Here is a 12,853-nt window from a genome sequence, read left to right on the forward strand (position 1 = left end):
TCTTAAGTGAAATCATTTGATTTGTATTTCCATCCCGTTTCAATTTGCATACAAGCTATTTGAAAATGGCAAAAAAAAAAAAAAAAAAATATTTGATAAAGGCACACAACGCCAAAAAAAAACGTACATGACACACGGGGGAGGGAAATAAAAAAAAAATTATTATGAAGCCGAAATCGAATTGAAAATAAGAAAAATATTGGATAAGTTGTTAATAAAAGAGAGAAAAAAAATGGAGGCATATCTAATGTGGCAAATAGCGGAGAGGGAGGGAAAATATATTAGGAAAATTGGAAATGGATTATAATAAGTTGGGTATTATAATGTTTTTTTTTATTTTTAATTTAATGAAAACAAAAAATTGAGGGGAGGAATGTTCTAGTCCCGATTTTTCTTTTAAGCTGAGACAAGTCGCCATCGCAAAAAAGCAAAGCCAACACGGACAAAAACTGGATTTCAAAAAAAAAAATTCTCCAAATTTCCATATTATTAATTAATTTTTCCCATTTCTAAAGCAAGTTGGACAATTGCTCGTGACAACGTATCGTGTTTACCCATCGCTCAATGCTGTTGCATTGTCAACAGGTTTTACATTGAAGACTCTTCTCATTTTCGTTCTCATACTTCTCGATTGCTTCCCACAGACGAAGACAAAGAGTGGGGGGGATGAATTTCCCTTTAAAAAAAAAAAATTGCGTTTTTTTTTTTTTTTGTGGCGACACCGTTATCTTAGCCTGCATCTCGTTAATTTCAATTCTCCGAAAAATTGGAAGCCCATCTCAGGAACAGATCCAAACACAAGGAGAAAGACGGAAGAAAAATAATACTAAATAAAAGATGAAAAGAATAAGAAAAAGCGGAAGAGAAGGGGTCCATCTTTTCACTCGAAATCAGCACAAATCGACGACGTTCTACCACAGTTTGGATGAATAGCCGCCAGGAGGGACTCGACCGCGTCGTGGTGTTTCTTCTTTCTTTTCAGCAGCTTCAGCGCTGTATCCTTCGCCCGTCACCGGATTACCTTTGATTTGTCAAAAAAATAAATTGAACATAAATAAAGACGATCTCATCATTAAGGTCAAAGTTTGGGATGGCAAAGAAAGTGAGTCATCAGAAAAAGCCAAAGGAAAATGTTCTACCGTGCGTGTGAGAACGGGATAAACAATACATTTTTTTTTAAAATAGTTAATGGTGTGACGCAAACTCACGTCGATTCCCGCAATTTCGTTTTTTTTTTTTTGTTTTGTTTGGAAGGTTTTATTAGGGGGGTTGGTTAGTTGGGATCATTTCCGGACTGGGGTCGTTTTACACAATTCAAAAAAAAAGAAAAAAAAGAAAAAGGGGACAATAACGGCAAATGCAAAGGAAAATAAACACAGAAACCACGCCCAAAAGCTGAATAATAAAATGGCAATCATTCAACAAAAAAAAACTATTTGGCGTCACAGTTTCCGCCCTGCAATTTGCTCTCACACGCAATGAGCGCGCACACACGTCGGTGCATCTTTTGTCCACGTGTCTTTATTTGTTTATTGGCTTAGATTGTCTTTTGTTTTTTTGTTATCATTTGGGATTACCTCGCGCACGGTTTCCTTGCTGACGACCAACCGGTGTAGGTAAAGGCTGTTGGTTAGCGTAGGCAATCGGCCCGTTAAGCAGCGGCGTACCTGAGTTGGATGCAAATCGCGGGCAGCGATCACCGATGCAGACGGCGGGGTTTCAAACAGTAACAGCGAAACAAATTTTGGAAAAGAGAAACCCGGCAAGAACAAAAAAAAAAAGCCACACCGAAACCAACAACAGACGAAGAAGACGAAGAAGACGAAGAAGACGAAGAAGACGAAAAAAAAACAAAAAACAAAAACAAAACACGGTTAATAAGTAAGCCATTAATAATTATTTAATTTAAATTTTAAAAAAATGTCAAGAATTCGGGACAATTAAAATGTAAAAAAAAAATTTTTTTCAACTTTACGTGAAACGTTCCCGAATTCTTGACAGGATTAGGTCTAACCCGGTTAATTGGATTAATTACGGTAAGGATTTTTTTTTTCTTTTTAAAAGTTAATTAGAACAGCCCAAATTAAAAAGTAGTTGAAAGTAGCGGTTAGGAGGATTCTTGGATTTTTGTTGTTGTTGTTGGTCAGTTTACCTGATCGCGGGGTGTTGGGTTCGGAATTGTTTGGCGATCCGTTGGACGTGGACGTTTGCGATGGGGTAGAAGCGCCATCGTTGGAATCAATGGATGAGCCTTTGACGCCCATGTCGCTCAAATCCCCACCGAAACCGGAACCGGAGCTGAAATGATCAGAGTGGTTCGATTTGGTACCGGCCGCTGGTTTCAGATCAGCAGTTCCAAAAATGTCGCTCGATCCGCCACCAGGAGGCTTCAACACCCTGCAAAACATGGGAGAATTAAAAAAAAGAAAATGTCATTTCATTTCAAAAACCGAAATAAAAAAAAAACATCCAATCAATCAAAAATCGGTTAACAGGTTGCGCACTTGCGTTTGCCGCATCCGACTCGATCCATCTCGACACTTCGAAATTCGTAGTAAGCCGGCATATCTGCTAGATTATCACTTCAACGTAACACGTAATAACAAAAACTCGATTCACGTAAAACAAAACAATTTCACTTGAAAACTACGATAACAACAAACGAGTTATCAGAGATTCAAGTCGAAATTTTGGTTCCACTATTTTCGACTAAAAGGAGTGAGAGAGTTCGTGTTCACCAGGTGAGAGTCAACGAGGGATTTAACTTGGTTCTTAGCGAGTCCATGTCTATTTATGGAGATTCGCCCTCTCTCGGCAGTTGACGTTGCGTGCAATAAGAGGCGGGCAGTATATGCGCACCCACCAGACACAATGTGCGGCAGGTACCACGCGCTGCTATACTTGAAAAAATTTCGTTTCAAGGGAGGAAAAATAAAACAAAAAACAGGTGGAGTGGAAACCTCCAGGTGGGCGGAGGACCGAGGGGAGGGAATAGCAACAACCAGCAGCGATCCACGCTTCCTGTTTCCTCTCCATTTCCCCAATGGTCTTTTGCATGTCCTCAATATTTTTTTTTTTATTTTTAGTTTTTCTCCCTTCCCATCTTTATCGGCCCCAGACCTTTTCCTAACACGATTCATAACATCATTTTAGCCCTGAGCATTTTCTTTCCCCTTTTAAAGAAAAGTTTAAAGAGCTCCCGATAATCACCAGCGTGACGCTGAGGGACACCGAAAAAAACCGGACGAAGAAGCCGAATGTTTCCACTCGACTGACTTTCTTTACCACCATCACCCCCCCCCCTCTCTCCCTTAATTTTGTTTTCTCTCTCCTTCCTCCATCATCATTTCCTACCTTTTTTTTCTTCTTTTCTCTCGTCTTATTATATCCAGAAAACTACTCGACTTAAAAAGGGACGAGGGTGGAAGCTATCGACAAGACCCAATTCAAATAACTGAGAAAACATTTCAACCGAACCAGCCACCAACGACGGCCCGTTCAATCAACCGAGACTCGCTAAGTTTTTTTTTCGTTTTTCCTCTTCGAAAAACAGAAAATGTGACTCACAACAAAAATCGAACGAATAACAAGACGAGTTGAACGCGTCTACGTGTGCGGTGGGAGTCCTTCAACGGTTTCGGCAGCTGTCCACCTGTCAAACCTTACAACATCCAGCAGACATATGACTCACGATAGGCAAAGCCACCATCACTGTCGTCGCTTAAGTCTTTTTTTTTTTTCGTTTTGCAACCTTATGAAACTCAATCGATCGCTTTCAAAGAGGAAATTCTTTCGATTAGAAACTGCAAAAGAAAAAAATATATATCAATACAACTTTCGAATACTGGTGAATGATTGGATGAAATTCTCTTTTTTTTTTAAATCCCATATGCACACGAAAACAAATGGCCAGACAAGTTAACAATAAGCGGATGGGTATTTCGTTACGTTCAACTAGCTCTGCTTTCACCATCCGGCCCGAATTCAATGCCAATGATGATTGAACGAGCTCAACTGAACACATTGTATCCCCCGCCCAGACACAACAAGCAAAAAAATGGCATTTTAAAAAGAATAACGAAACCTTTTCTCGAGTTCTCTTCAACAAAAAAATAGACGATCAAAAACAGACAAACACGTACAGCAGAAGCTATAAAAGAGCTGAAACTTTAGACTCTGCCACCCTATTTCCCATGTCTCTGTGGAAAACAAGGGATCACGAACACCTGATCGCAAAACAACATGGCGGGACTAAAAAAAAAAAGGAGTTAAACGGGACGCCTATTTTTTTTTTATTATTCTCTAATCCCTTCGTCTCGTCGAACCAGAAAGCAGCTGCACAGCCAGACCTTTTCTTTTTTTTTAAAGATAATCCTTGAAAATGCATTTTCCTATACTTTTAAAGTGTTGAATAAACATTGAAAAATATAAAAAATGAATTCGTCCAATAAAGTACGCGACATGGCGCCATGTCCAGTTTCCTTTTCTTCTTCCCCTTTTGTTTTTTCTTCGAAGAAACAAGACAAAGAATGCCCGCTGGTTCCGCCACGATCCAGCAGCGGTCAGTTAGGTACCGGAGTTAAAACCGGAAATTTCAGTTTTTTTTTTCACCCTATTGTTTTACTTCCAAAGAACCCCTCGTTTCTTAAAAACAATGCCGAAGGGGAAAGAAACAAAGGCACTAATTAACGAGCAAAGACCCTAGGTAGGAGCGACGGCCGCCATCGTCAACTTCGAATCTCAATCTGCAGATCACCCCTCCCACGCCACAAAGAAAAAAAAACAAAAATGGTGCAAGGTTAAGAAGTAAGAAAATGTGATGCAAAATTTAAATATGATAATAAGACAGGAATCGGGTGATTGAACTTCAAATTGCGTCGATATCCGCTCGCTAAAATCCGCTACATTTTCTAACCTTAACCTGCCGTTGATCGCTGAAAACAATCAAAGTCGATAAGAGGAATAAATCCCGTTAGAAACGAGTACATTATGCCAATTATTCAATTCGAAATGTCAAAATAACAAATATTCTTTTTATTTTAAACACCCAGTTAGTCTAATGTCCCGTCATGTACACCCCCCGAAGCATTGCGTCGTCACGGGGATCTGATTCGACAATATCAGTTTGAATCCCTCATTTAAAACCTATTCAAATAATTCGAAAAAAAACCCTTGTTAGGTATCCATTGTCGAATGTTGCAAACGAAACGAAATAACAGGAAAAGAAAACAGACAAAATATCCCGTTTGATACGTTTCTTCTTTAGTTTATGACGGCGCGCGCACGGAACAGAAGGAGCGGCTAATGGATCCGCATGAACTGTCGGGGCCGGAGGCTCAATAAAAAAAAAAAAACGGCAAATGCTAAACGAAATAAAGTTATGCCCCATTTATATGTTTTAAAAAATAATAATAAAAACGATTGCTTGTCCTGCCCTCGGCTTTTCTTTTTGCAAACCTTTGCCCCGCCCTATCAAATCGAGTTAAACTGTTTACAAGCGAAATTGCATCTGGAAATTAACACGTGAAAAGATCAAGTCTACGAAAATAAAAAAGACAATGTCTCGTTCCTTTTTTTTTTTTTTTTAGTTTTTAAATATAGCTGCGGGGGTGAAAGATTTACGTCCCGAATCTCCGTTTCCGAGCGTATTTTTAACTCGACTTTGTATGCAATCACGTCAGTAATTCAACTGATGACTTGCTTCCTGAAATTTCAAAAATATGATTTCTGAAATAAAAGAATGATACACACGACTACCAGCGATGCTAACACTCTTTCATTATCGTCATGGAACACTGGCGAAGATAAACATTGAAAAGTGCATCTGACTTCCACCCTTCTCAACGGGCGTGGTCGTGGTCTACTACATTTCGCCGGAGCTTCATTTCCCGTTGGGAAGCAACGGTCTTCCAAACTCTCTCACCAAGTGAATAGAAAAAAGAAAACGGAAGAAACAAACGTGGGGTTGTATACCCCCCCCCTCCCACCCTCCCTCCAATGCGATCTGGCTGTTCTCATCCGACGACATGAATATCCATCATAATAGATCCCACGCGTGACGTGCACGTGTACCATCTCAAAAACACGTCAATCGATCTCGAACCGCATGAACTAGGGGGGCTACATACAAACAATCGATAAAATGTACAGTAAGAACGAAATCGATTATCTATACAAATGGAATATTATTTTCTTTCAAGGTGCAAGGATATGAAAGATTACTGGGCGGTTTACACTAATAAACATTAAAGCTAAATGACCCGGATCGCACATCCGAAACACCTGGTTTCTTTCAACATTTTCTTTTCCAGTCGGTTGATTTTGGCTTCTTTTTTGACAGAATACCAAAACAAGAAAAGTCAACGGATCTTGAAAGGACAAAAGATTTTGTTTTAAAGCCCACCATAAAAAAAAAATGTTAGTAAACTCGATAACAAAGATAATGGGACTGTGTGCCAAATTATAAAAGTCACGAATCGTCTTCCGAAATCCTGCAAGAAGATAACAAGAAATTCTTTTTCTCGTTTGGTTCTCACGTCCTCCCCACCCCAAGATAAAAACAAAGTTGCTTCGTTTCAGTTCATAACAAGAAAATAACAAAACGGAAAAAAATGACGACAATAGAGGACATTGTTTCTTTTGAAAAAAAAACTGGCAAACAAAAGTCGTTTGATGGCCAAACACACCGGATCTCTTTTCATCACGGACAAGGTTATAAAGCCGCCCCCAGTCCAGTTGATTCACGGAGAAAACAGGCCGCATTATCGTCGTTCCATCATAATCGAAAAATGATCATTTCCCGTCCTTAACATAAATATATAAAAAAAGGAGCCGAGAAGACTGTCGATGTTAAATTTTTTTCCCAAAAGAATAAACGCGTTTCCACTCGAGTGACTTTTGAAGCCAAACCGCAGCAACCGGCACCTTCGGCTCGTGATCCAAAGTCACAGATTAAAACAGGAAAATGAAAAGAAGAGACTTGGGTTTTTCTTTTTATCGGTAGCCGGAAATTCTTGATCGTCACGCCATGAGAAGCATCTCGACAAATCGCGAAAAATGGCGCAAAGCCGTTTAATCATTTCAAACCATCGCCAGACAATAAATTTCCCCCCATTGGAAAAAAGAAACAAAACCCAACAAGTTATGCCAAAGTTCAAGTCATCCTTTTAAGGTTACAGTACGCGTCAATGTTATTCAGGTGTAGCCCCGACGTCAGTACACAATCGAATATGGAAATACTTGGAAAACAAAACACAAAAGAAAATGGTCCAAATCCTTGGAAAATAATCCCAACAGAACTTTTAATGTCTTTAGAAAAATATAAGTTAAAGGCTTCAGGGTCATTTGGGTAAATGAGGTGAAGGAAACATTTCACTCGAAACCACAAAATAGCGGTTTATGTTTTTCTGCAGAAACATTTCTTACGACTAATTCTAAGGAACAATTGTTTCTCTAATCAAGGTATAAAAAAAAGAACACGTTGTCAAGTTGCCATGAAAACAACTGCGCGTTAAGCGTAGCCTATCTAAGCACGTTTTATTACTGTGTCTATGTCGTAACTGTTGAGGAATGGCCACCACATGTTTTCTTCTTTGCCATTTGTAAACACAAAAAATAAATGCCTTTTTTTTTATATTTGGGTGCGGACCATATCGATGGCCGCCTGACCAAATATAGAAAACGACAATGCAAGATGGGAAGGAAAAATGGCCTCTAGCGATCCCTTTTCACCAAAAGAGAATTCAAAAAAACAAAAGAAGGAATTTTCTTTTCCAACGGCCGAATTCTCGAAAGGCAAAACAGCTGAGGGTTCAAACATTTGAATTGCCAATTTAACACGGAGGGCACTGTCCGCCATCTTGGGAGAGGCTTTATAAGGAAATCAAGTGGAAAAAAAAGAACCGGTTCGTCTGATCTCGAGTCTCGCTACAAAAAGGCCACGTGTTTCAGACAGAGCCATGACGTTTTTCCAACTGTCATAATTCAATCATCTCGTCGTTTGTACAACTGTATCAATTGAAAATTAAGGCTTCTGTACACAGGTTTTACACACAGGTTCAAGCTATTGAAGCAGATGGTAACCCCAATAAAAATGCCACAGGTTTGAGTCATCACACACAATGGCTTGTATGTTGCCATGGCGATCAACTATAGAAACACAGTAATCCCCTACACTAACAACGCCCAAATCATTGCAGTCAAAAATAAAAAGCCCCCACCCCTGAAAAACTGTACAACTAACATGCCATTCAGTTATGCAATCGATCCATCACAAGCCCTAGCGACAAATGGCCGCCGCCAGTGATGTGTCATCACGTTCGAAACACGATAGCAAGATGATATGGCAACGTTGAGTCATCCATTAAACACATTTTTGTTTTAAAACTAAGTGAGAAAAAAAAAAAGAGCAATCGACAATAATTAACAGAAAAGAAAAGAAAACTCACTTGCTGGAAATCCTCATCTCGTCGGTCACTCCCACGGTAAAATGTGTAGACATGTTGCTAGGTGCTGAACGTGTGATTTTTTTCGAGACAGTAGTTGAAGTCAACACGGCCGTCGACTCGGAATGCAGAAAAAAAGAGACGGTAGAGTAAATTAGCGAACGGGAAATGAGACGAACGTCGTCAAGAGGTGTCTGCGTGTGTGAGAAATGGTTACTGTCACAGCCGAATGCTTCCAACAGTTCTGAGCGAATACTAAACTGGCCCCAGTTCTCCCTTTTTTCCAGACTCCCTTTTTCTCTCTCGGTGTGTCGGTTATCTGACACACCAGAGCCAGACCATTGAAAGGAGGAGGGGGGAAGTAAAAACCGATGGGGAAAGGGGGAGGATATTTTGTCCGTTGCCATGTTGTGCGTGTGTCAATGGGAGAGGGTAGCTTCAGGCGGTATGGAAGGGGGGAATGGAGGCTGGCTCGTGTTCAGACCCGTTTTTCCTATCCCATTCGATACGGATAATGGCCGAACAAGCCAAAGTCCGGAAAAAATTGTGCCAACATTCGGATATTATTCATGAGTTTCAATAGTCATTCTTGTCTGAATATTTTAATATTTTTTACCTATTTTGAATAGAACGATTCATTCACAAATAACGTTAGATATGTCATTCAAACATCGGAAAAACGTGCGACCGATATGGGCATCCCGTTGCCAGATTTGAATTTCCTGTGCAATTAATTGACCCACGCCATCTAGCGGCAGTCAAATTAATGCAATGAAAATTGTTTAAATGTTGCTTATTTACATTTAAATAAGTCAGTTACAATTATATAATACAGTTAAAGTTATATAATTTGAGTCAGAATTTATCCCAACAAACATGGAAAAATTGGGTTTTCTGTGAACATATTTTAAGTTAAATTGAATCTAACAAGTATTAAAATTGTCCGGCGACAGTGTTCTCGAGCAGAAGCCAAAATGAGGAGGGAAACCAGAAGACAAAAGGAGGAGGGAAACCAATTGAGTGATTTAAGTGTGAAGAATATATTTTGAGACAGAATTTGTTGCAATTATGACAATAAACATGAACAAAACCTAATGAAAGGATTCTGTTTTGGGAAATGCATGAGTCACTGGTGTCAAAACTGTCCGGAAACAGTGTTCTCGAGCAGAAGCTAATGACGAATTTTGTGAATTCAGTGATGACTGTCTGTACGTGGGAAGAAACTTGTTCTCAAAATGTCGATTACGTAATGAGCAAAGTGTTTTGGTCTCCACCACCGCTTTCCAAGGTAAGAAACGTTTTTTCCCCTCTCGATGGGATATCTTATAGATCAGGCTTGACACTGCAAATAGACTTAAATATTAGATCACATTCTTATCTGATTGACGTCACGTAAGCAGCTCATTTTATAAGCTTATGTTTTTTTATACGTAGTCATTCGAAATTGTGCACGCCCCACTTGTGCAGTCGAGCCTGTTCGTCAAACATCCCCCCTCCATATTAAAGTAGCCATAAAAAAGAAATGCGAATTAAATTAAAGAATTTAATTGATCGCCACTCGGTAACCAACATCACTATTTTAACAAGACCAGATACTTGTCCGTTTGAAAACATGATCTTTTTTTTTTTTTTTCAAATTAGAAATAACCAACGGTAATTCGGCCAGTTACCATGACAACGCCCATGTTTTCCAAGCACTCCACTTTATTAATTAAACTCGATTTACAACGCCCAAATAAAAGCCGAATTTCACCGAAAAACAATTCGAATCAACTCAATCGAATGTCCATTCTCATTACAAACCCCCCAAATAATTGAATAGACCAATTTGAGTTGCACCCCATGTTCAATTCGCCATGCGCATTGAATTTCGAGATAATAATTACCAATTGGGCAAGAACACGTTCACGAAAAACACATTGCTGAGAAGCACGTGCTTGTCCTTGCTCGCGTCAAATAATTGCCAATATAGTCGAGGGCCAAGGGGAAACGCAACAACTCCCACACTTATTTTTTTTTAATGTTTTTTGCTGACGGTCATCTTTCCCCTTTGTTTTTGGTCCCGAGAGCGAGGCGTCCATTTTCGGAGGCCAGCCGTGGCCACACTTGAACGAAGCGAATATTGCAATCTGTTGCTACCCTTTTGGGACGCGGGATTTGCGACATTGCAGTTCGAATGCATAATCAATAGAACGACATTTCCCCCCTACCGACACATAGAAAGTCACGAATTTTTATTTTGTCCGTCAAAAAGACTTAGAAATGTCGGTTGATCGATGTACGTATGCACTTCTCTGATTGTTTCTATGTTTTTCCCTGTCTGCTTTCATTTATTATCACTCGCTATACTTCAAACAAAACACACACAAAAAAGAGAACAGCGACGCTGGCTTGAACGCACAGAGTGGCTTGATTGGTCATTAGTCTCATCGTTTCTACCGGCGGGTTGATGTCGGTAGCTCCCGAATTGCCATAGCATTAAGATCCCGCCAGCCATCGTACAAAAAAACTCTTGATGAGTTTTTTTTTCCCCCTTTCCATTTCTAACGAAAGAGCTGCTATTTAGCCGACTTATTATTTCCTTCACTTTTTCCTCTGTTGTGCTACGCCCGTGAAAAAAAAGGGTGGGGGGGGGGTGTAAAGAAATGCCAATACGCCTGAAGCTTTTCCCGTAGACTTTCCGACCGCCGGGCGTGAGAAAATGTTGGAATGTTTCCTCCGTGCGGGATACATCTTTTTTCTTGGGATGTCTATAAGCTTTTGGTCGGAACCGATTAGGACTATATATTCATGTCGATTATCACTTGGCACAGGATGTTGTATCTAATGTTTTGCGGATGCGAATGGAGATAATCTAACACCAGCTCAAAGACCCAGAATTGATCAAGTTTCCCCAATGGGTATGTATATATATATACATTCAGGATTGTTGTTGACGCATAATACGATCCGATACGAGAGGATTTCTTTCCACGAAACAAAGTCCACAGTAAGAAAACAAACAAGCCCAACTACTAAATAAACTCTTGCAGTTCATTTGATGTACCCTATAAATTTTTGATTTTTCAAAGAAAGGATATTGACTCTACATGATTTATCTAATAACAGACTGTTTGTGTTACGTATAGCCCTACGCGTGTGGGTGTTCCTTTCTTATTTTTTAACGAGATCTGCTCTTTTTTTTTTTTTTTAACTGAATTTTTAGAAGAGAGAAAAGAAAAGCCCGCTAACATCGTTTGTATAGTAGTTAGTAACATGTACGTATATAAATCGCAGACAGATTCGCTTCGGGGCGGGTGGGGGGGCAACTTAACTTTTATGGCACGCCCTTCTTTTCTTTTTTTTTTGCATAAAAGTCCGGAGCATCGCATGTAAAGTGTTTCCGCTTAACAACTTATCAAAGCTGAATCAAATCGGACTGTATAGCGTGTTCTTTTCCATTATGCGCATTTATCAGCACGTGCTGTGTCCTATTATTTATGCTTGCGTTACTTGCTTGTGTTATGCTCTTTTCTTTTCCCAGCTATAGAAATACGTAACTTTTCATTCTTCTCCCCTTTTTATTTCCCCTACCGTTAGCAAACCGTCAATAACGTTTCAAGACAAAGTCCATTTTCACGCTCTACATTGAAAACGGAACTGGCTCAAACGATTTGGTAAACGTTTGTTTTCTCGTTCCACGCAAGCCGTGTTTCTCGATGTGCGTAATAACTTGACACGCCGTTTGAAGCGAATGATCAATAGACACCATCAGTTGTTACATCATTTGATTGTTAAAAAAAAGCGGGAGTTTTTCTTTCTGGCTGTCTTCTCGTTTCTCGATGTCTGCTGGATTGCGCCCTCCTGTGACCCAATCAAAGAGTCCACCCTCATCCCGATGTCACTCATATACCCGCATTGTTCTATGTGACGGTATGCGTGACCCGCAAAGACGGTCGATGTTGCTTGATGGGCTTTATCTCTCCCGCCACGCAGATTTACTGCCATATACTAATACAGCTGTATTTACTCTACGAATATTGAAAGATAAAGACGCTCTAACAACCAGCCAATTATAAGCGAGTCATCTCTCGTTTATCCCGCGCTAAAGATTGATGACTTTTCCCATTTTCTTCTTTTTTTCGTATTAAAATTATAATAAGATGCAAAGGTTCTCTTTCTCTGTTTTTGAAGAAAGAAAGATTGGTGATCCAACCGTATCGAATCGTTAACTCGTTTCGATTAAAAACACTTTTTTCTTGAATTTAAAAATATCGATCAGAAACGCGAACTCGTTTTCTCTGCGTCCGGTAAACGCAGCTGTGACGAAATAAAGACAAAATAAACAAATTAATTAAATGAAATGCATATATAAAAGCGCCTATATCACGTCTATAAACAACTTGAGCTTATTGAATTCTTTATTTCGT

General features: G+C 39.6%; 1 protein-coding gene across 1 annotated transcript; it reads right to left on the minus strand.

Moving 5' to 3' along the window:
- Positions 1-2: 2 nt before the first annotated feature.
- LOC116928308 (microtubule-associated protein Jupiter) lies at positions 3-2,770 on the minus strand. Its single transcript, XM_045177874.1, has 4 exons — positions 2,505-2,770; positions 2,153-2,397; positions 1,578-1,667; positions 3-1,021 (listed from the first exon to the last, which is right to left on the minus strand). The coding sequence occupies exons 1-4, from the start codon at positions 2,564-2,566 to the stop codon at positions 912-914; spliced, it is 507 nt and encodes a 168-aa protein (XP_045033809.1). The 5' UTR covers positions 2,567-2,770; the 3' UTR covers positions 3-911.
- Between the last annotated feature and the right edge of the window lie 10,083 nt (positions 2,771-12,853).

The sequence above is a fragment of the Daphnia magna genome, linkage group LG8 (genome assembly GCF_020631705.1).
Source record: "Daphnia magna isolate NIES linkage group LG8, ASM2063170v1.1, whole genome shotgun sequence".
Lineage (NCBI taxonomy): Eukaryota > Metazoa > Arthropoda > Branchiopoda > Diplostraca > Daphniidae > Daphnia > Daphnia magna.